At 46.7% G+C, this 24,794-nt stretch overlaps 1 protein-coding gene across 6 annotated transcripts in view; it reads left to right on the top strand.

Moving 5' to 3' along the window:
• Window positions 1–24,794, top strand: part of ABCC5 (ATP binding cassette subfamily C member 5) — a 213,514-nt gene that overhangs the window by 66,479 nt on the left and 122,241 nt on the right. For all 6 annotated transcript variants that reach the window (XM_086944467.1, XM_086944468.1, XM_086944480.1 and 3 more), the window contains exon 4: window positions 6,639–6,794. In XM_086944467.1, coding sequence (XP_086800593.1) covers window positions 6,639–6,794 — 156 coding nt within the window. The remainder of the gene's footprint in view (window positions 1–6,638; window positions 6,795–24,794) is intronic.

The raw sequence follows: 24,794 nt of genomic DNA on the forward strand, positions 1-24,794 counted from the left end.
ATGCTTATAAAACACTCAGCCTACTAGCCATCACTTTATATTTTATTAACTAGATTTACTTTAATGGTAAAAGCCACAAAAGTGATAGTTGATTCACGAGTAATTAAACCTTGTGAAGCCTTATAAGAAAGCAGATAATTGATCGATGGCTTAGAAGTGGAACTTTTGTGTTCTAGGTTAGATTTCGGCTGCCCGCAAGTCCTTAAAAGTTGTCGTTGTGTACCAATGCAATGTTAAATAGAAGTGACCTTTTATGGGCTCCTCAATCCTGAAGGTGCTACATTTTAAAAATCCTAATGGACCCATCATGGGATCAGTGAAAAATATAATTTGTTGATCTTGTGCAGAAATACAGTACCGAGGTTTCTGCCATAATGCAAGAAGGAAAGATTATATGACTAGGTGTTCTATCAGAGCGGCGGTCCTGATCCTTCGTGGCTTGGCTGCAGGAATTATCCTCTCAAGGCATTCCTGGTTGAGTGTATGAATGAAAATACTCCACCCATGCACAGAGAAGGAATTGCCTGGAGTCCAAATGCAGTACATTATTATTATTGTTATATTCAGTAATGCAAAATACAAAAGTATATGATAAAAATCTGAGCAAAACGTAGTGTAATGTCTCGATCACTGCCAAGGGACTGAGATAAAAATACTGGATGCTTTCTCTAAAATGAAACCTTTGAGCAAATAGGAACTCAGTGGATTGAAATTTAGTCAAACTTTGGTGCTTATACTGGTTGTCTCTTGTTATCAGATTATAGCACACATAGAAAAGTGCCCAATATTGTGACACTCCAGGTGAAATAATCGCGTATTCCTATTTAGAACTAAACTACCCCTAGTAAAATGAAGTTGCGTGGTCATTGATATGCCATGAACAACAGCAATTTAGACTCTCCGAATGCTGTGAAACAGATAATAGTTAATACATGGAATGTCCTGTTGGTAATTACTACAGAAGAAAGGTAGACACCTTAGTAGCAGGAGTAAATGGTCACACTGACCTACTTAGAAAATCCTAAATGTCTATCTTGTTGGCCAAAGAACCAGTCCCCAAAATATTGATGGCTCCAATTCGATACAAGTTCAGTTCAGTGAACCCTATGGCCATTGTTAACCAATGGAGGAAGCTTAAGAGGAACTCACTTTAGTTTGTACATATTTCTGTCTCCAACTAGCCAGTGGAGCTCAGGTGCCAGACACAAATCTATAAAGTATCAGATTATATAATGGATACATATGGCCACCTGAGTCAGCAGCAGAAATCGGGGATAATTGTTTTGTCTAAGAAACTTGAGTAATGGAAACACACCTTGATGTCCAAAATCCACTAGCTAAACAAAGATCCTGCTCTTGAACTAGGTTTCTTTCCTGTAGGAGCTTCCAGAGGATACTTAGGGTGATGTAATGTTGATCTGGTGACGGACACCGATGCTTGGTGAACAGCTCTAGCCCAGAGCTCCTTGGACTCTAATTTTGGGGACAGCAACTGGCTAGGTGACCAGTATGCACTAAATGTCCCTTTCAGTGGTGACAGAGGGTGTGTACCTTATTTTGAAAACCACTGCTTGTGGTCATGATTTTGCAGTGCTGTGGACACCCATGGATCAGGCAGGGATACCCACATTGGACAACAGAGAGCCTGTTTACCAGTGATTAGAACAGTGGAGCTGCAGCTTTAACCCGTTATCTCTTTGGAGAAAGAGTCCTCAAGTAGGTGAAACCAGTAGTTCTGTAGTCGGGGGTTCCTCCTCAGGCTTGTTAGATCAGACCACAGGCCTGGATGTTGTAGTCCAGATTTCTCCTGAGCTGCATGAGTGGCACATGAGATGGGTAAAGGCATCTCAGTTACAGAGCGTGTCAGGACAGAGCAGGCTGTCCCTGGTTCGTCGGAAGGCGATAGAGCAGTTCCTTGTCCGGGAGGTCTTTGGGTTCCTTGGCAGCTGGGGTGGCATGACCTTGAAGGGCCTGGGAAATATAGTTAAGATGGCCCCAGGCAGGTCCTTCCTGTCAGCTGGGTTTCCACTCTGTATATACTATACTATTGGCAAGTGTGAGCCAGCTCCTCTTGCAAGCAGCATAAATACAGTTTCATCAGCTTTTACAGACTTAGCTGTCGTTGTCCTTCTCCTTTTGTACTGAGCCTGAGGTTCCTCTTTCCTCTTCTCACATTCCTTCTGATGCTGGTGAACAAGATCTCCTCGGAGCAGAGTTGAAATGTTGAACAAAGTACTACATGGTGAGGTCAGTTCTTTTCTGCCTCGAGTAGCAAAAAACATGGCCAGCCAGGAATGGGCATCTTTTGGATGTCTGGAAAGTCCTCCAGTTCCAGGGGTACATACTTCCCAAGATCATAATTCACAAGCTGTGAGCTGTGCTGCCACCCACCTGCTCCAACTGAGAAAAGGGTTAAACCTGCTTCTAGAGAAAACCTGCCAGCTACTGCTGTGCTGACTGACTGTTTTTTGCCAGCCTGCCACCACTGACCAGTTTCTGACCCCCAAGGGTCTTTGCTTTCAAGAGGTCGACCTGCAGATTAGCATTCCCCTGCATATTTATTTATTTATTTATTTTTAGAGTTTTCTATAGCGCGAACTTGAACCGATTAGGTTATCAGAGCGCTTTACATAGCAACAGTTACATGTTATCACAGCAGTTTACATAGAATCAGTTACGTTGCACATTTCAGGATCTTGAACCGATTAGGTTATCAGCGCGCTTTACAAGGACAGCATTCGATGTCCAGAGCCCTCCTCCGCCGTGTAGCGGGGGACCACTTCCAACCCTCCGAAGTCGTCGAGCTGTCGGGACTAGGCTCCTGGAATGTCAGCTGCCCCTTTACAAGGCACTTTACATAGAGTCAGTTACGTTACACATTTCAGGAACACATTTCTTTTGCTCTAGTGAGTAGGGTTATCACTTCACACGGGGGAGGGGAACACATGGCTATATTCCAGCAGTTTCACAGTCGATTAGTCGTTAAGGCTATAGTTATAAAGAGAGGGAGGGGATACACATGGATACAATCTAATAATCACATAGGATACTAGTCGTTAGAGTTGTCTTCTATCCTAACAGGAGGGATGTGACTGGAAGCACTCTAAGGGTAATATATAGGGGTGGTAGAGAGTACAAAGGACCAATGCAAACATTACACTAGTACCAGCATAGAGGAGGGGTGGGTGGGATGCGAGGGTCCGGAGGGAAGGGCTAGAGTCCAGCGCAAACTGTCCGAGCAAACAACAGCATTCCCAGCATAGATGAAGGGTGGATAGGATGCAGGGAACGGAGTGAGGGTCTAGTCCGCGAGAGAAGTCCTCCAGAGTCCACCCGGGCACTATCCTCCGCGTTCGTGTTCGTGTGCCCGGAGCCTGTGTCTGCCGGTCAGAGAAAGCGTGTCCCCCAGGGCGCCATCTTAAAGTCAGGCACCGGCTAAGCAGCGTGGTCGGCAAGGGGGAAGGGGGGGCAAGAGTCTCGGCGGGCGACAGCGGGTGGTAGCGGGGGCCGCAGTGGGGGCCCTACATACCGCTCAGATGATCAGCGCCTGTGCGACTCGCCCCCGGTCTCTGCTCACCTCTCTGCCGTTCCTTCAGCCGCTCTTCAGCCCGGGCCAACAGCGGGCGTCCGCCATGTTGGGTCTCCGGCAGGGACCGATAGCCGCCAGCCAGCGCCGCTCCACAGACACCAGCAGCGAGGTGGCAGCGGGGGACGCGGCAGGCGTCCCACACACGGTTCGGGTGCACAGCGCCCGACCGACTCGTTCCCGGTCTCCGCTCCTCCTCCCCGCTGCTCTACCGCCCGAGCTGGCAACGGGCGGCTGCCATGTTGGATCCTCGGCGGGGATCGGGAGCACTCAGCGTTCTGCACTCCACCGGCACCAGCAGCGATCTGGGTAGCCCTGCAGGTGCCCACACCCTCCGCCACAGTTGTGAGGCGAGTATGTCGCAGGGGACCTCCCAGGGACGCCGGGCTCCAGGCCGGAGCAGCGCGCTGGCCGGGAGCCGAGACGGTCCACGTCCTCCCCGTCTCGGCTCCTCCTCCTCCATAGGAGCTTCAAATATCCCACTGCCTTTGGTAAGCAAATATGGCTTCCCTCACAGGAGAGTAAACTGACCTCCTCTGTCCAGAGCCTTTTGGCACCTGGACAGGTGGGATAATTAGCTAGTCAGATAGGCCTGCCCATCCCCAGGCTAGAGCCACCCCTAAGGTGGGCTACCTGAAATGGAGATGACTTTTCAAACTTAGCTATCTTGGTGATTGCAAACTTAGGATCTCTGGGACAGGGCTATGCCACCTTACCACAGGAAGTGGTCCTATAGGGGGGCGTTGTGACTCCAGGGGTAAGTAGCCCTGTAAGACTGCCACCCTACACTCCCCTAACACCTCTAAATTCAGTATTTAAGGGAGGCCCTGGCTCCAGAAAAGAAGATCCTGCTGAACTACGAAGGACACTGAATAACTACAAAAGCAAAGACTGAAGAAGAGCAACTGTTTTGTCACCAGCCCTGCCGGCCGGTCTGCTGTTCATTTCTGAATTGCACCAAAGTTGCCTCATCCTGCAAACTGGTGCGCCCCCAAATTCTGGGAGGACTGCCTGCCTTCAGTAAGACACAGGGACTTTCGTGGAGCAGCAGACCTGCTTTCCTGCAGGCACCCCAAAAAAAACCATGAGGACTTCAGACCTACCAAACACAATGCCGCCCAGAACTACTGCACCCGAGCCTCCCCAGCCTGAGTTGAAGTAGGCCAACAGGGTCAGCGTAGTCCCCAAGCCCTCAAGAGACCGAGTTCACTTTGGTTTCACCCCTCGTGAACTCCTCGACGCTGCTTGCAGCCTCTGTGTGCAAGCCAGCTTCCTACAGCGACAGATGTGTACTCCCAGGCTGGCATGTCCACCCAAAAAAAACCCCAGCCCTGCAGATTTGAGTCCACCATATAGCACAGAATGCACACATAGTCAGTGGACTCCTGCACTTTCCACACAGAGCATAACACAGTAAATCCACACACAGTCTGACTAGCCCTTATACAGGGCAGAGCTGGAAGTCATTCTCCATCAGGGATATAGTTTACAACGCCTTGCTCTGAACTAGAACTCCTGCAGCTACCACTGTTATTTCCACATAGTATAAGCAGAGAGGTCCGTAAAAACACAGTGAGATCTGCCAAACCGATAAAAACCAGTTGGAGATTAGGGTTTAGTAAGGAAATATTAAAAAAGAAGTTCTTTCATCTCGCAAAGTGACACTCAGCCTTCTAGTGTGGCATGCTTTCCTGTACAATTCGTAGGAGGAAATGCAACGATTTTTCCTTTACGAGTATGGGACTAAAGAGTTGTCTCCCTTCTTGTAACTTAGGGGGCTATTTGGTCTAAATTGTAAGCATTATCTATATATTCTGGATACAAGAAAGTATTTTGTATGCTTGACATGAGTTATTGAAATTGTTTGTTGCCTTTCAACATTAAGAATAGCAGAACGCTGACCCTGCAGACACAGCAGTGAACAGAAGGGACCTCTAAACTGACAAAAACCACTGACCTGCAAGGCAGAGTAGATGCCGGACACATACTGATGATGAATGTATGATAGGGATACTTGGACACTGATACAGCTACCCAGATTTCGAAGAAGAATAAAAAAAGAGGACTCCCAAATGAGCAATTTTAGGACTATTTCTCTTGGAAATGTTACTCATTACCTTTTTCCTGCACCCAACTTCAAGAACTCCCTCCCTAGAGGTTTTGGCTGGTTTTGGTTGATCTGGCAGATTTCATTGTATTTTCATGGTAACATTGGAGTATATATATTCTCAGACCTCATTTCCTATTGTTTCCCTTAGTACATGTGTAATAGGGCAGTAGCCGCTCTCTCAAAAGCATTTCACTTTGGGTCACCCCTGACAAAGTGCAGATAAGATGTGGACAAAAACAGAAGGTTAAAGGGAGAACCTCCAGTGAGCTGGCAGGATTGTCCTGAAACCTACTGGGGTTGTGCGACACTGCTTCACAATGCCATACAGAGGATGTGTGCCCAAACATTGCCCATGCGTAGTTGGATCTGGACATACTATAAGGAGAATCTGTGCCTGTTGGCTTTCATCTAAGATGATGAGCATTTCCCTTCTGCCTTGCATTAGATGTAGTGCTAGTCTTCTGACTCAAACTGCTATCTAATTTGGGCTCTATATTTGCACTACACTCTGTCGTTTAATTTAACTTGATGCCTGCTTCTCAGACCAGTGGTCATCTCTTGTGTTTTATGCATGTACTATTATCTTTCCTGATTTGTGGGCAATATTTGTGCTATGCTTGTGTCAGCCAGATGTTTATTCTCTTGCCTTTTTGTTACCTATCGAAATTGCATGTCCCAACTTTTGTCCACTTGATGTGAACTTGTGATATAATTGCATAGTGTAAAGGTGCTGAATCTACGTAAACACTCTGGTACCGAAGTCATTGCCACTTCTGTATACCATTGCTTTTATCACTTAAGTTACTTATGTTACTTATTCAAGTCTCATACACCAGTGCATGGTAAATTATTTATTGTGGATGTCTACAAACATCTGAATGCTTTTCATTTTCTATTTTAAAAATACTTCAGAAGCTTTAAAATCCTTCCTTTATTTTGCAGACATGCACATCCTGTGGACAATGCTGGACTTTTTTCTTTCACGACCTTCTCCTGGCTGACTCCGCTTGCCCACCTTGCCTACAAGAAGGGCGAGCTCTTTCAGGAGAATGTGTGGCCTTTGTCTGATCACGAAACGTCCAACGTCAACAGCAGAAGGTATACAAAAATATTTGTTTAATGTCTATTCTTTAGTCTTTAGACTTAGTAAAGCATTTATCCACTATAAAACTGAAAATGGTGTCTTTGTGTTCCTTCATTGGCATGCAATTCTACAAGGCTTAGGCGAGAATTTTTACAAGGCCTAGTATAAATAGTTGTTCAAGGGGCACAGAAGAACATACATGCACCATGCAAACAGAAACTAAACGTTGTTTTGATGTTGGTTGGAATGGATCAGACATGACAACACCAGGCATTTTAATGTGCATAGTTCTAAATGAATGTTGGTTTTCAAAGGGATCCTGTTGCCTGCTTGGTCCTCAGTCTTATTATTTGAGGGGTACATCCAATAGTGTTCTCTTCCTAGCTGAAAACTGCCGGCTATCATATGCGTTAAAGGAACAGCTGTAATAGTACCAAAATGGGTATATCACTGACCAGTGAGAATATTTTTTTACTTCCTGAATAGGCTTTCTGTATCTCCTTGTGAGTGAACATATAGTGTCACTTCTCTGTGCTGCGGCAGTTTCCAAAGAGCTCGATTTATTTAAACAGATTGTTTTCACAGAATTCTAGTAGAGCAACGTCACTGTAGGCGGGGCAGGGGGAGTTGGAACGCTTTCGGTGGAGGCAAACTCTGGCTCAACAGACACTTGACCCGTATATCTTTTTAAACTCGGTTTTATTTTTAAGGTACGTCTTGTGCGGAACGTTAGTCTCTCCCTCGCAAACTCTATTTTATCCGTGGTGATGGTCTTCGGGGCACGCAGGGCAGCTGATAAGGAAAAGTCCCAATATTCAGAGATGGATGCCGGAAGAGTGATTTCTTCTTGGTAAGCAGCTTGGCGTCACTTCAGGAAAAGACCCAGTCTCTGGCGTTGCTCTCCCCGTTATATCCACATGTAAGAAAGGAAATGGACAGAGGGACGCCGTTAGTCTTTTTGTCTGACAAGCTTCTGCACCCAAGGGATCCCGTGGTTGTGAGGGGCACCAGTGTATAGTACAAACACGCTAGTGACTCGGTGCTATAACGGGGGGGGAACGAGTGAGGGGTTGCGGGGTAGGTGCGGTTTAGGTATGGAAAAGGGATTTAGGAAGGGAACGGGAAACACCGAGGGTAGGTACACACAGGGGCTTTTTACACTATTCACACGGGGCACTCTTTCTCCCCACCCAAGCCGCCCAACGCCGCCGTACCTGGCTGAGCCACACTCCTCCCTCGGGAGCGTGGCACGGCGGAACACAGGGTCGTTGGCCTCCTGGCTCTCCTTCTTCTTTTCGCCTTCCGTTCTCTCCTTCGTCTTCTTCCTCCGTTCGGTTCTCCTCGCGTCCTCCGTCCCGCGGTTCGCCGATGACGTCACACGCCGCGTACAGGGCTTCCCCCGTTTTCACCCATCCAGGATCGTCGACGTCAGAGGTAGGCGGGTCCTCCTGGAAGTCATCATACGCCCACTTAAAGGGAACTGTGGACGACTCATCGTTTGGTTCCGCGTCCCAGTCCCCCCTCGTAGTTGTAGTCTGTGAAGTAGAAGGGGTACAATCAGGAATCCACCATTCGTCTCGGCAACCCAACCCGACCCCGTTACAGTCACCTAAAACAAATCCCATGTTTTGACTGCTTTTATATTAGAAAACTCAGCCTACTTTGCATGAGTTCCCATAACAAGGGTAAACGCGAAAACATTGGTCTACTGAATGGAAGAGCTTCTTTGGTTTATGAGACTTTCACTGTTCAAATCCATCATGAAGTACTCCCTTTTTGTCACCAGAAGATGGTGAGAAGATCAATCGAAAAGGGATTGCTCCTTTTCATAACAAAAAGTCGTATTTTTAAAAATATGCAGGCACAGTAGAACCTTAACTGAGAAACTTGCAAAGAACAATTACAGGTCAATGCAGGAATTGTCTGCAGCCACCATCATTACTGCCTTTTTAGAACTGCCCAATTCGTTTTGCTTTTGCCACTGGAAAAACAAACGTTTTACTCCATCTGTCAGTTGCTTTCACAAGGTCTTGTATGTGATATCCCGAAATTACTGGCCCCATTGGGAAAACAAGTTATGGTGTTTTATATTGAAAAGCAAACAGAACAATTGATGGACAGAATGCAGAACAATGTCAAACCTTCACCCCAGTACAGAGATCTGGGCCTAAATCTATCGGATCTTTGCTCCACATGCTATTCCAGTGTGAACCCAGCCATATGCAAATCAGTCATGACCCTGCGCCTAATGGGAATAGTCCAGCCTGAACTGCCAGGCCAGGTTCTCCCTGGACCTGACACCAGCATCCTAGGACCGGTTTCGGAGTTTCACCTCACAGGACCCACGTCTGGGCATACCCGTCCCACTCAGGGTGACAATTGCAAAAAGAACAATTGATGGACAGAATGTTGAACAGTGTCAAATATTCACCCTAGTACAAAGATCTGGGCCTAAATCCATTGCTTTATATTTTATATTGAAATTACACTTAAATGTGAGCATTAAACACTAGTGAATAAAGTGCGAGAAATTGCATAGACCTAGAAATTATATTATGTTATTCTCTAAGAATTTGGAATCCCTATCATCTCTCAGCCATTCCTGGAGGTCCCTGGATTTCTGGTGGCAAAGTCTGGGGTCAGGGATATAATGAAGATTAATCCAGGGCATTCATAATGACCTCTGCGGTGGTGTAGGGTGTAGTAGAGTGTTTCCAGGGAAATGCAGGGGTGCTGCAATTTAGCACTTCAATGGATATAAGCATCAAGGAAACTAAAGAGATTTAAACTGCCTCCCTTGGCCTAAAATAGGCGGTGAAGAGAAAGTAATTGTAGCTTCTTTCTATGTATCCAAAGTTTATTGGTCCATGGAAGTGCTTGGCTCATCATTATCCATCTCGTTCCCATGGGAGCGGATGTAGAGAAAGTAAATATGATCAGTCTTTTTCCTCTGTGTCAATCCCTCACAATATAAACATGGCAGGTAGACACATGAAAAGAACTATGGACTGTATTGGAAACCCATCTGCCCAGGCAGTTTCTAAAACGTCTTTATTATTTTAGTTCTATAATTGCCTTCCCCGAGTAAAATGACGGGTCTACGTTGAGATTGGCACACGCACCAATACTATGTAATGCCTCTTAGCCTGTTTTGGGACTAATACAACCACTACTTGCTACCGGTTCTATTCTAGTTTACCACTGTGACTCCTTCATATCACATATCATCAGAAGCCCCCCGGTTCTTCTCAGTGCTATTGTAGCTAGAGTCTAAATACGGTTCTCAGCTGGTCCTCCACACTGACCTGCTGGGGAGGGAACTATCCACTCTGTTTCTCACGTAGTCTAAATTACCCCTCACCCCTCCTCCACGTAGGAGAAACTGGATGACGATACAAAAAAAGTGACTAAAGGTAAAACTTGTTTTCATGAACGCAACAATGGAAGTGCAATATGTATCGACCCTTACATTTAAGAAATAGTCAATTACATTTATTAAGGGCCTCTTGAGTTATTTGAAAATGGATTGGATTTAGCTTATTTAAAACTGATTTACTTTGGCAAGCTTCTACCCATTCTCAATCAAAGGAGTCTGAAGGAGAAATCACTCACATGGACTAAGCATCTCTTGGAATCGTGTGGCAGAGCAGTGTTACTCTTAAAACATCAGAATGCAACAAGCCCAGATGCAACAACAGTAGCTCATCCAAAGATCACAAAATGCTCCAGAAAGCATGGGACCTGCATACTAATAGCTAAAATGAAATTGACAAGAATAAACAATGTACTTCCCACAGTGTTTATTATAGAGAAACGCAGGCTTCTCATGGTTGGACGTTAACACCACAAAATTATTGTTGAATTTGGTTGACGTCTGAAGAGAAACCTCCTCCATCAAAAGCAACCAACCCTGATGCAAGAAAAGCCCTTGAGAGAGCAGAAGGGCTGTTTCAGGGCTGGTAATGGCAATGTAAACATTTGGACTGTGCCTAAAGAAAGCTGTTAAAGGGAAGTTAAATATTTTTACAAGAGGCCAGTAGATCTGAGTAATTTAAACGTGTTGTGGAACCCTTCAAAATTAGTGCTAGAAATTGCTTTAAAGAGAGGTGAAAATGTGCATTATAAAAGCTGTAATGGTAAGGTTGACATTATCTTATGTAAGCAATACTGTGAAAGCGACGGAAAATCTTTCAGTCTATAACATATACCCGAAGAAAACCGAATGCATTTCGGTTAGTAAGAAACCTAAGAAAAATGCAGGGATCCACATTAGAGAAAGCTATGATCAGCTCCACAAGCTACATTTTGACAGTTTGCTTTAGTACATTGTGGAGGACCTTTGAAAATGGGTTACATGCCATATAATTTTGTGAGCGGAGGTAATGTAGCCAAATTTGTGGTGAACAATGAAACTTCTTTTCTTTTTTTATTCCTACCATCTTGGTTAACATTCAACAGCTTTATTACTTCAAGCCCATAAAGTGGGCTAACAATTCCTGTACTCAGAGGTCAAAAACGTTTATAAAGTCAAGGAAAAGACTGTCGGTGGAAGATAAAATGAGTGTGTCCTTCTGAACATACTGCCAATCCATTCAGTGGCTAAAAGTATTACATTTGTATTGAGAAGTATAGCTTAATATTACTAAATACGAACACTGAACTCTCTGAAATGGCCTGTCTGATAAATTCAAGAACCAGGAGTGCAGCTGTATTTTGGTTGGAAGCCGTAAAGGAAGACGCTGGAGATTTCACCCGATAAACTCTTAATTTCGCAATTGTGTTAATATTTCATAATGCTATTCAAATCTTCATTTTGAAGATGCCAAATGAATGAGTAAAAGACACGCTAACCAACGTATTCTTCCTGGACTAGCTCACATGTTGTTTTAACAAGTTTTTTTCTTTCAACAAAACTGAAAACAACAGTCTAACAAAATGGCGTTAAAGAGTTCCAGCTTAATATTACCTTAAACAATCGAGAATGTCTATTCCAACATCTGAAGATAATTGTAACTCTCGATTCCTCACCTTAGAATGCTCCCGAAGTTGGATCTGGAATTGTTCTTAGCAATGCTCCTGTGCACCGCTATTTGACATTTTGGTGATCTGTGCTGGGTTTGTACCCCCCAGAAGTGACGGAATAGAGCTGCCCAGGTGCTCTGATGTTAGTTCCTTTCTTTCCATGCCTTCTGATGCAGATCTGGTGAGCCGGTCCCAATTTTTTCACCCTACCACGATTTCTCAGATTTTAAAAACCAGTGTGCTAGAGAATAATGTTCCCTCCTAAAACGACAGGAAATGATTATAGAAAACAAATGAGTTGTGTACCCTCAAAAGGTATGTTTCCTTGTCTGGGTTCGGCATGGATCCAAGTTGTGCAACAAGAGCACCTCATGTACCCTAAAGCGATCTGTGACCCGAAGGCAAATTAGTGCGTTGCCAAACAAGAAGTCAAGACCATCCCGCAAGGCCCACTCCAGGCCACCGGTGTAGTCTCACACATGGGACTGTTCTCATGAGAAGTCCACCTTATAGTGGAAGTTCACTGGTAAGTCAAATCAAACGCTAAACGCAAATCTAAAAAACAACGCGGGACTCACCCCATCCTGCCTTTTCATGCCAAACAAGAAGACACTAGGACATCACAATGTTAGTCTGTCTCCTCTGGGATCCTCAAGTGTGGATATGATCCCCAGCTGATCAGTTTTATTGGCTATCAGCAATGCAAAGTCATTCTTAATTTCCAATGAAATTTGAGACTCTGGTTTCATTAGTGTCCGAAGCATTTTTTTTTTATGCTAGGCACTAGGCCTGCATGGTAAATGGGCATATGCTTATGCACGACTGCGTGTGCCTATCCATGGTAATGTAAGGTCCATACCCTGTTCTGTGACCTGGAAAAGGGTGCCAAGCCTGCGCTCATAATCAGCACTGAACGTCGGTCCATTCCCTGGGTGCATCACAAAAAACAGTGGTAGCAGCGCACCGCGTTTTGTGAATCTTTAGCGTGATCACACCATACATGTAACTGTTTCAGAGGCTACAGTCTGCTGACCCCTCTCGTATAACTCGCTGAACTTTAGATGCTCCTGCTGTGTGAGCTGTGTCTGAGGAACAGCCAAAGAAAGACATTCGAAAGAGTATCTCCCCAAACTAGTTCTGAAACCCTAGGACTGGATTCACATCCATTGTCTAGGAAATGTGTATAAAACTGGGTGCAAGCCACCTGCTTTTGTTCCAGGTCCAAATCCTTAATTGACAAAGAAAGTGATTGCTAACTAGAGAAAAAGAGCTGCAGTGTTACCAGGACTGGTGCCTGCCTCACAGCCACACTCTAGGTGAGGGGGGAAATGCCTGAAATTTACACACTCTGCTGGAGTCTGTCTACAATGCCTAGAACCTCCCTGCCTGCTGAGAGAGGGACGGAGTATGCACGAGCCTGCAGGAGGAGAGACTATCCAGAAGGAGAAGCCCAGCACATTCTTGGCATGATAAGTATCCAGAAAAGCCGACTTCCACAGCAAGCTAATTCGTTCAGGTCTCGCAGACTCTCTAAATAGTTCCTATGTGAACCGCACAGACCTCACCATGACGTTCGATAATCAACCATGAGCCAGAGAGAATGGTCCTGCCGCTGCCCATGTTGGAAAGAGTAGTCCTATCTCTGCCGAAGCAGAAAGTAGCAACCGTCTGGAGGTTGCAATTGCTTTACTTGAGCACTTGTCCATACCTGCTGGGGCAGGCCGCCGCTGCCATGGAGGAGTGCTGCTGCACAGGCCTGCCTTGACAACGACATCCTGTGATCTCTGTTCCAAAGGGAGGTCACTTCCGCTGCCCGTATCGGAACTGAAGCAGACATTATGAGGTAAGGTTTGCAAACCACATTTGCTGCACTGCTAGAACTGCAAAACCAACCAGCAGGTGAAAGCATGATTTAGCTTGTGGTGGAATGAGAGAATATAGTGCACAAAACAATCTGCTGCATGGATGTAAGATTTTTTTTTTCCAGTGAACGCTAGGTGTATAAACATTGAACTGAGTTGCACATTTGAACAGTGGGGTATTTGAAGGAATCTGCTCCTGTGCCCAATTACTACGTTTGCCTACAGTGTACTATGGACTATAGACCTCTCCCATAGCAGGGAGAGCGAATACCTGAAGAGTGTGCAGCACTTTGATGAAGATGGTAACTGAGATTAATTACAACCCTGCAATTGTAACTCTATATGTATTGTGGTGGTCATATATTATGTCTGTTGATTGGCTGTTGAGGTTTGAAGCCCTGGACTTCATATCCTCGCTAGCCTGAGTCAAGTGCTGAAAGGCTTGCAATTGGCATAGTTTCCTTGGCCAAGGCAGATTTGATGCAAGCATTTGTGACAAACTATTCAAGCCACCACGGTTGGGACCTAGTATCTGCCCTGTGGTCCCCAGAAAAAGGTCAGGCACACTATTTCTCCCGGCTGCATTAAGTGCACTGAAATTTGGAGTTTTACCTTTTTTTCATTTGACTTTAGTGCTGGCCAAAGCAAGTAAGACATTGCCTAAAGCAAAAAAAGATGAAAAGCCTATAGCACCTGGTATTCCCAGGCCGTCTCTCATCCAGGTACTAACCAGGCATGACCCTGCTTAAGTTCTGAGGTCAGACGAGATGAGGTGGTTATGGGATGGTATGACCGTAGGCATTAAGTGCCCTGACGTTTGGAGTCTTGGCTTTTATCCTTCGAGGTTACTGCCGGCGACAGCAAGCGAGACATGCCACCCACTTCACCTGAAGCAAAAAATAAAAAATTAATGAAAAGCCATTAGTGGAGATATTTGGATTTCACACAGACCTCACTTTCTTTTACATCATAATAGAACCTATTTTTAAGCATTTTATTTAAAATTGCTTGAAGCCCACCACCTTTGTACAATCCCCAGACACTAAATCTAAGGCGTAAAGGAAATATGGTTGATAAACACACAAATCTAAATTAAGTGTTACCTACCCATCTTTGTAATTTAACGCATACATTTCTAGTGGTGAAAACAGAAGGTTCAAGGTAAATATTTAAAAGTATCCGGGTAACATTATTGAAATCCATTGATGGACCCAGGTGATGTACCACGAGCCCTTCTGTTATTGTTGCCAGCTCTTTAGCCCATGCTGGACCATTTCAATCTCCGTTTCAGTGTTGAATAAATCAGACTGGTTATGAAATGGGCATCTGCACTATAATTGTTCAGTTAGAGGATTCACCTATCAGTCTAGTCTCGGCGTCGGGGTGGTTCTGCACATTTATACAAATAAAATGACAAATTAAGTCATTGGGGCCAGCAAATCATCAATGATGTATGGGCACAATCTAAAATGGGACCTATAGGAAAGTTTAATGGCGTTAGATCGGTAAGAAGGGCCTGAATAGTTACCTATATGGGTTTTAAACTGCAGTCTTTTGGTTATTAATCTTCTTCCCAGTCATGTTGAGCAGCGGTTCAAGGATTTTATTAGACATTTGTTAAATGCCATGGTTTAACAATCCATGGAAACCCCAGTCTTATTTTTGAGTTTTGTTTCATCCATGAAACAAGCATCTAATTTTGTTTCATTAAGGCACTGAAAACCAACCCATATGGTACCCCGTCTAGTGTAACTATGGCATCTGTTTTGTTTGAGCTTCCCTCACACAGAATAGGTACTGTTTAATTTGTTGACATCTCTTGGCTCCCATCGTCTTTATTATAAAAGCTTCTTTGGCTGTGATCTCCTGTCCTGTGCCCCCATTTAAAGTCCGTGTTGGAGGTAGGGGTTGTGCTAACTGAGTGTGGATGATACATAGTTTTTTTTTTAGGCTCGGCTCCAGAGATAATCACTTGAAGGTGTATGCGACATGTAACTCCTTGATGGCTGACATTCTCATTTTAGTCTTAGGAATTACCATTCATGTTTAAAACTTTTCTTCGAGTAGCCCCTTTGCTATCTCCATCACATGCCTGTTTTGTTCAGTGTTGTCTTTCCCCGTCACTTATATTTTTCACCTTGCCTCTAGATACCTACTACAACGTAGGAGTGTGAGAGGAAGAGAACATTGATTTACTTGTAAGGTCTAGTGTGCACAGCTGCAAGGACATAGGCAGAAATCATACTGGTTCTCCACACAGTCTAAAGTTAAAAACATTTTTTTATTTATAATAAATGTTATTGGATTTATGCAGAAAAGCTTGGCCACACTGGCCAAAAAATACATAGGATAAGAAAGTAAATATATCCATAAACATGAATAGAAAAATTTCAGTTTACCCCACTCACACCCCAAACCATAAAGCGACAACATAAATGCTCCACAACCCACTGCCCAAAGCTTAAGCAAAAGAAAAAAGTTGGTTACTTGGAAGAATTGCGAGGAGACTCCAGAATCAAGTCAGTGGGTTGGTGTTGCCAGATCAGATTGCTCCCCTCACAAAAGGCTTTGGTGTCAATTCAGCTACCAATAGTTCTTTAGAAACATGTGGATTCAAGAAGGAGAAAAGCACACTTACATTTTGTAGTCTGATCTTTTTGCCAGAAATTGAGTCTATGGAGGAGTATTGTGGCTTCTGATGAGGTCGGAGCCTTCTTCTAAAGGCACATCACTCTGCTCTACTATCTTAAGCCTAGTTACAGACTAGACAGCATTGTCCCCAATTGGCAGATCTTCGTTTGAAGAATGTACTTTTTTTTTTACTGTTTTTATTATTTTCATCCATTCCATCAGCAGTTATGACAATATACAGAGAAGCATTTAGCGTAATCCGGTTATATACATTCAGATACAGTATTGTTATGTAGGTAATAGCCAACCACACTTCCGCAGTGACCCTTTCAGCAGGCCGCCCATATTTTGGACCATTTACGGGGGCTCTTCCGATTAGCATATACTGTTCGTTCTGTGACCATGATCAGGTCCATGTCTCTGCTCCAGGCTGCCAAGGTCGGCACCTCCACTGCCCCCCACCTCTGCGCAATATTCCGTTTTGCAACCATGAGCCCCAAGGTGACCCATGTTTGCCCGTGCCGTGTAAGGTCGTTTGGCTCCCATATGTTGAGCAGACATTTACTCTGTGCAGGAAGAAGTCACACCCCTATCGCTTGTGAAATAGTACGCAGCACCTTGCGCCAATAGTCTGTTATAGCTGCACAGTCCCAGAGTGTATGTATAAAAGAACCCTCTTCCCCGCATCCTCTAAGGCAGTATGGGTGTTGCGCGTTGTGCATTTTGTGTAATGTAGTCCTGGTGTAGTATACCCTGTGCAGGATCTTGAGTTGTACCAACCGGAACCTCGCAGAGATCCCCATCTCTCTAGGTGATGCCAGCGCTTCCTGCCATTCCGAGTCATCAATGTCTCCCACCTCTGTTACCCATCTACCTCGTAATGTGATCATCAGGTCTGGCAGATTATTTAGTAGCTTTCTGTATGTAAAGGACGTGGCCCTTTTTTGCAAGTAGTCAGTAAGCAAACGGTCCTCCAGCGGGGCTGCATCTGGGACCTCGGTATCTTGCGGTATCGCCGCTATCAATGCGTGTCTTATTTGCAAGTATCTGTAATTCTCGGTAGGGCCCAAATCGTATTGGAGTTGTAGTTGTGTAAATGGTATAACGGTCCCCCCGCTCCCATAGGTCGCCTACTGTAGAGATGTCGATACTGTCCCACAAGTCACAGCCTCTACTTTTTCTCAACTGTCCCAGTTTTTTTGTTTCCCACAGTGGAGTAAGTTTAGTGATGAGCCCTGTCCATCCCAACCGTGTTTGTGCTGTATGCCATAGCATGGCCGTGTGTTTTGTAGGGACCTCAATTGTCATTACCTGCCCTTTATTATACAGGACCGCCAGCATATTATTTGTGCCCAGTGGGGCTCTATCTGCCCAGTACGCTGGATCGTCATGAGGTGCGTGGATCCACTGGTTGATGACCTTAAGGTGCGCAGCCCAATAATACAACTGTAGGTCAGGGAGTGCTATTCCGCCGACATACCAGCCTCTGTATAGTTTTGTTTGTGCTATTCTTGCTGGGGTTGGCCCAAAGAAGTGTGGACACCTGTCCCGCTACTTGTTTAAAGTATCGGGGCGGGACGGGGAACAGTGTATTTTCCAGAGCATAAAGGAACCGGGGCAGGGCCATCTTGTATAATGCCACTTTGCCCAGTAGCGTGAGGCGGTAGGGCTGCCCAATGTAGCACGTCTCTACGCAATCTCTCCAGGGGGGGTGCCAGGTTTCTGGAGAAAAACTCAATCGGATCTTTTGTTATATGTATGCCAAGGTACTTAAAGGAGTCATTGGTTGTTACTAGCAAGCAATAGGGAAGAAGGCGTGGCGTAGGTCCCTGCAGGACATATAGAACCGACTTGGACCAATTTATCATGTGCCCGGACATTTTGCCGAAGCTATCGCATATATTGAGTAGCTTCGGTATCGAATGGTCAGGGTCTGTAAGATACACCAACATGTCGTCAGCATAAAGGGAGAGGCGATCTTCCCATCCCTCTCTCCACTGAATACCTTTTAGCAATGGGGTCCCTCTGATCAGTGTTGCCAGGGGCTCCAGGACGAGTGCGAATAGGAGTGGCGAAGGGGGCAACCCAGACGCGTCCCCCTCACCAATGGCATCTCGCCCGACATATGGCCGTTAGCTATGACATGAGCCACAGGTTTTGTATAAAGGTGTCGCACCCACGCACAGAATTTAGGGCCAAACCCCAGACGCGGAAGAGCGACAAAAAGATACCTCCAGTCTACCATATCGAAGGCCATCTTCGCGTCTAAGGACAGTACCACTGGCGGTTCCACTAGTGATGATGCCTTCGCTTGTGCTCCGTGTAAGCATCGGAGGTTGAGTGCCATGTTCCTGTTCGGCATGAAGCCCGATTGGTCTGGGTGTATTAGCTGAGGCAGGTGTGTCATTAATCTATTAGCTAAGAGTTTAGCTAAGATCTTGGCCTCCGCGTTCAATAGTGATATAGGGCGATAGGAGGTACATTCAGACGGGGGCTTACCCGGTTTTGGGATTGCAACTATCGCCGCTATTCGTTGGTCTAGCGGCAGTTCACCCTTCTCTGAGCTTTCGTTATAAATTGCCTGTAGAGGTGGGCCAATGGTGTCGACATTTGTTTGTAACACTCAATCGGGATCCCGTTGGGTCCCATCGCCTTGCCTGACTGCAGCACCCTAATTGCCAAATGCAATTCCTCGGTCGTAAATTGTGCCTCCAAGTCTTGGGCTGCCTCCTGCGTGAGAGTTGGCATCTCTATATTTCGTAGAAATTCCCTCACTTCACCCTCTGTTATCTCTAACGTCGGCGTGTAGACTTCCCTGAATTGATAAGCCAGTGTATCTACTATGTCTTCAGGGTCTGTCGTGAAATGTCCGTCTGTCTTTCTAATATGCTGTATGCCTTTAGCACCTGACTCACGCTTATCCAGCCACGCCAGCAGCCCCCCGCCTTGTCTCCCACATCTTAGATTTTGTGCTTGGTCGCCAGTATGTTAGCTTCCGTCTTTTCCTGTAGATGCGCTTTGTATTGTTGTTCTGTGAGGTGCAAAGTGTGGGCTGTGTCTGGTGTGGGGTCTGCCGAGTGTTCTGTAGTGGCTGCCTGCAGTGCTATTTCCAGCTCTGAGAGTTCTTTCTGATTCTCCCGCTTATATCCCGTGATAAGTTATCGCTTGTCCTCTGAGAACCGTCTTATAAGCTTCCCATACCATTGAGGGCGAGCTGACCGATGCTACATTTTCATTAAAGAAGTGTTTTGTGGCCGTACGCAGCTCCTTTCTTATTTTAGGAATGTGTAGGTAACCTGGATAGATAGGGTATATTCTCCGGCGCGACTTCTGTCTATTGGAGAATGTCAGCATTACTGGAGAGTGATCAGAGATACCCCTGGGTCTCATATCTACCTTCGTAACATTGTGTAGGGTCGTGTTTATCATCAGAAAGTAGTCTACTCTGGACAGACTATTATGCACTGTTGAGTGGTACGTATATTGCTGTGTCGTGGGCTGTGCATGCCTCCAGACATCGATTAGGCCCAGCGCCTCCGTGAAACCCTGGAGGCAAGACGTACCAGTCGATAGAGGTCTGGGAGGGTATTTATCCATGGTGGCATCTATTATAGCGTTGAAGTCCCCTCCCATAATAAGGTCACCTTCCGGCAGGGCTAGGAGAAATTCACTGAGCGCCGGGAGTGCCACCGCGTGTAGCGCCGGTGGGATGTATACTGACACTACATTAAGGAGTCTGCCTTCCCATTGACCTTGTAGTGCTACAAATCGCCCCTGGTCATCTGTTTTGGCTTGGAGCACTATGAAGGGAGAGTTCTTTTTTACTAGTATCCCTGTCCCCCCTAGATCCCGATGAAAACTCTGAATGTACTGCCATTCTGTATCCCCATCTATCCAACGCTTTGCATGCCGTTTCTGTAAGGTGTGTTTCTTGCAGTAATGCTAATGTGGGGCCTTGGCGCTTCAGTACCTGTAGTACTAATCCCCTTTTAATCTTATCGCCCAGGCCACGGACATTCCATTATTTATTTTTTTAAAATGTTTTTATTGCAGTCATTAGACAAAGTCTCGTGTTGTCACAGAATACAGTTCCAATTCTAGCGGACACAACATGCCAATCTTCCGGTATCTCTTTACACAGCCCATTAGCCCACATCCCGGAGGTCGGGCGGCGCGTTTCAGGTGAAATTAAAGGGCGTATAGCAATAGTCCATCGTGGCCAGCTAGCAGGATAACCTCATGCCTGCTTTTCTTTTCATGAACAACCCTTTCAACATAAAACCCTCCCCCCCTCCCCCCCCCCAACAACCAACATCATATTGTTAATTGAAGGAGCAATCATGCTGTATTAAATATTCCTTAGTATAGCTCGGAATACCCATTCTCTCCGCAATCTTACGGAACTCTTATCAGTTGTTTATGCCTAGTGAGAATTCCCCGTCTCGGTGTCAGGTGTCCCTGCTCCCCTGTTGTTCTTCAGGAGTTCCTCACTATTCCAGTAATGAAGTATATAATTCCGGGGAGGGTAAATCTATAGTGTATCTTAAGGGCGCTGATGCGCTGGTTGCAGCCCTTAGTGTTCTTGATGTGGTCTCCTAGCCCCCTCCCCTTCCCGTTGTCCCACCACTTCTACATGTTCTCTCAGGTTGCTTTTCTAATTCTACATACCAGGAGTGTTAGGTTATTCGGGGACTCCCTTTCGATATCCTGTTCTACTTCCTCGTCTTGTGCCTATAGATCCCTTAGGGCCTGTACTAACACCTCCCATGCCGTCGCTGCAGCTAGTGCTCTATCATCCTGTCGCCTATGCGCCATCTGATATCTAAGGGAGCTTTCGCAGGTAGCACATTTCAGGAATTCGCTCATCCAGCGTCTATATGAGGGACCAGCTCTTGCTTTCCAATGTCGAGTAATTTCACGTTTGGCTAATGTAAGACCCATGTCTATGAATTTGCTGGTGTTCTTGTGCATGGGGGTGTGAGGGAACCAGTGTAGTACTCCAATAGCCATGTCAAACTGCAGTTGTCTCCCCGTCACCTCGTTTAACACGTCTCCTATCCTCTTCCAATAATCGTCCAACATTGGACAAGTCCATAGCATGTGGTCCAATTCTACTGCCTCCGTAGTACATCTCGGACAAGCTGCTTCATGCATTCCAAAATATTTACGGATCTTCCCTGGCGTTAAATACGCCCTATGCAATATAAAAAAGTATACTAGTTGGAAACGCATGTTCCTAGTACTCTTGCGAGCCAGTCGCATTATCTGCGCCCAGGTTGTCTCCGGAATCTCTTTACCTATGTCTACTTCCAATTTGTTTTTTAACCTAGTCAAAGGCGGCAGGTTTTCTCGGAGCATTCTGCTGTAAAGACATGTGACCGCTTTGTAGGTGCCCGCTGCCATCATGGTATACTGGCAGACCATATTCGTCATGGGCTCCATCAATCCCCCCTGCCAGTGTGCCTGTATAGCCCTAGTGATCGCGGCATGCAATAAGAAATCTCCTATTGGTAGGTCAAATCTTTCTTGGAGCGTCTGGTATGGCAGTAGCGCCCCATCTTTGTACAAGTCTCCTATAACTTGCAGTCCTGCCTCCTCCCAAATCTGCAGTTGCGACCAGTCTCCGCCGTGCGGCAGCGCCGTCACCATTCCAATCGGAATTTCCGGCGCGTATGGGTGGCGCACTCCCGCCAGGCGTTGAGATCTGTTCCAACAAAGGCGGAGCGTTCGTTCCTTCATAGTTAGGTCTCGTAAGTTAAGTTTCTGCTGTAACGTTATATAGGCCAGGACGTGTCGCTGTATACCTCCTTCTCTTTCCTGCTATGGGCCTCTGAACACTCTTGCCACTTCTTGCGTAAAGAGCTGCAATTGTGCTGGTAGATAATAGAGTTCGAAATTCGGGACTGCAAGTCCCCCCTCATCCTTCGGTCTAAGGAGCGTATTTTGGGCAACTCTGCATCTCCCTGTGCCCCAAAGATATGAAGAGATCTGTGATTTCAACGCTTTGAAAAGGGAACAAGGTATCCACACAGGCAGCGTGCGGAAATAGTATAAGAGCCTCGGCAGGGCTACCATTTTCAATAGGGAGATCCGGCCCATCAATAACAGAGGAAGGATCGCCCAAAAGGCCATACTACCTTTCAATGCCCGTATACAGCGACCTACACAGGCCACGGACATTCCATGTAACTAGTTTTAGAGACGTCTCGTGGGCGTCCTGCGCTGCTGTCTGGGCACTACTAGGTTGTGAACCCCCTGCCATGTGTTCGGTGTACATTTATCTGGGGTGGCTTCCTGATATATGCTATCAAGGGTCTGCTTCCTGCTCTATTCTCTGCCGTACTGCCATCTGCACTGGAAATTTGAACAAAACTAAAACATTCCAAACTTTTCCCACCACCTGGTACCCTCCCCTCCCCCCCCTTCCCCCCCCCCCCCCCCCCTCCCTGCCTCCCTGCTTAACGGACTTGGAACCGCCCGCCACCCCAACTCAGCAGAGCGCTTATTCCCAAACCCAACCATGGTACTTGCTTGATAGGGGTAAAGAATTTAAGGAAAGCATCAGTCCTCCTTCCGCTCCGGGGCCTGTCTCGGCCCGGTATCCAGGGGCGGCCTGACCTCGGCACAGTGCAAGGGATCATTGTCCCAGATACAGTAATTTTTGGACGCCCTCATCTGCCACTGATCGTAGCGAGTGTTCCGGATCCAGTTGGCGTGAACTTTGGCTGCTGGTGTCTTTCTCTTCCTCGCAGCACTGCTGGTTTTTATGCCCACGACGCTGTTTTTCCACTCTCTGCCATCCTTCGAGCCAGTCATAGGCCACCTCCGGTGTTTCGAAGAACCATGTCTTGTCCTCCGCCACCACCCTGAGCCTTGCCGGGAATATCATAGAGTAGGGAATTTCGTGCGCCCGCAGAGCTTTTTTCACTTCCATGAAACTACGCCGACGTCTGGAGACTGCCACTGTGTAGTCCGGGAAGAAGGCAATTGTCGAATTATGCATTCAAATTGGCGGGGCGATTCTCGCCGTTTGTAGGATGGCATCCCTATCTCGAAAATGTAATAGTCTGGCGAGGACCGGTCTAGGGGGAGCACCTGGCTTAGGCCTTCCGCCCGGGACCCTGTGGGCTCGTTCCACCGAGAAAAAAATTGAGAGGCCCTTCGGTTGCAGTCTCGTTTTCACCAGTTCCTCAACATATAGATCCATTGCTTGTGCCCCTTCACTCTCCGGAACACCAAGAATGCGTACATTATTCCGGCGGGAGCACCCTTCCTGGTCGTCCAGCTTCTCCGCCAGTTGTTTGTTTTCGGCTTCAAGTCGTGACATGGCCGTCTACAACTCATTTGTGTCCGTCACCAAGGATTTTGTGACGATCTCCACCTCCTTGATCCGGTCCGCCATTTTGTGGAAATCGGCGCGTAGTAAGCTGACGTCCGTATAAATAGTCCCCACTGTGGTCTGTACACTTGAGGGCCACCATAATGTCCTCTAGCGTCACCTTTTTCGCCCCATCTCCATCTGACCCTTTGCCCGATGAGGCGCGCCCTTCTTGGAGTGGTGGGAATCCTTTTATCATACGCGTATTTGTCCAGTTTTGCCTGAGTTGTCTGGTTCCGCGGGCCCCTGCCTGACATGGTGCCTTTACCAGTGGGGAGCTATGCTTTGCACGGTGCGATATCCCTCTGGTAGTACGCCCTGCCAGATATTCAGTTTGGGGTCTCTCTCAGGCCTTAATGGGCCGATCGAAGTTGTAAAGGGCTAGTGCGCCATTACCGCCCTATAGTCCGCGTTGTCCCCTCCTCTTGCTTCTTTATTACGCACAGGGGCCGTTAGGGTCAAGCGTGTGCTCCTTGCCCTGTTCTGTTCCAGCGCTAGTTTCTTGCAGAGGTCGGATAGGGGCAACACTGGCAGCAAGGGATTGATTTTGCAGGGTAACTGCCTGTTCCGTGCCAGCGCACGCTTCTTGCGGAGGTCGGAGGGGGGGGGGGGTAATATTGGCAGTAAGTGAGTGATTATGCAGGGTAACTGCCGCTGTATCACCCCGGGCCCTCAAAGCTCCGTAGCACTCAAAGAATGTGTGCCCCCACTGTCTCCAGGCCGATCATTCACACTGCCTGCTTCCACTCGAGCCCCCGTCTGCCGTACGCTCTGCGGGCCTCACCGCGCCACTGCTGCTCTCCGCCGCCCGTCACGAGCACCACAATTCTGCTTTGGGTCCCCAGTGGTGTCGCAGCCGATGCGTGTGGTGCTGGGTGAAATTGCAGCTCCCGCCGTTGGGTCTTCACCTGCTCTGCTTCGCAGCCTCCTTGCATCGCTCTCCGGCCCACTGACTAATTTAGGCCCCGGCTTCAGTCCCAGTGATAGACCACAGCCAGGCCCACGCGATTCTCGTCTGTCCCGGAGGTCGGATTTGTCCCAGCTGCACACCGATCGGCGGCGCCCGGTCCCGTACCTTGATGCAGGTCCCCAGAGTACTGTATTATAACGTATGGCTAGTC

This window comes from Lissotriton vulgaris, chromosome 11 (assembly GCF_964263255.1).
Source record: "Lissotriton vulgaris chromosome 11, aLisVul1.2, whole genome shotgun sequence".
Classification (NCBI taxonomy): Eukaryota; Metazoa; Chordata; class Amphibia; order Caudata; family Salamandridae; genus Lissotriton; species Lissotriton vulgaris.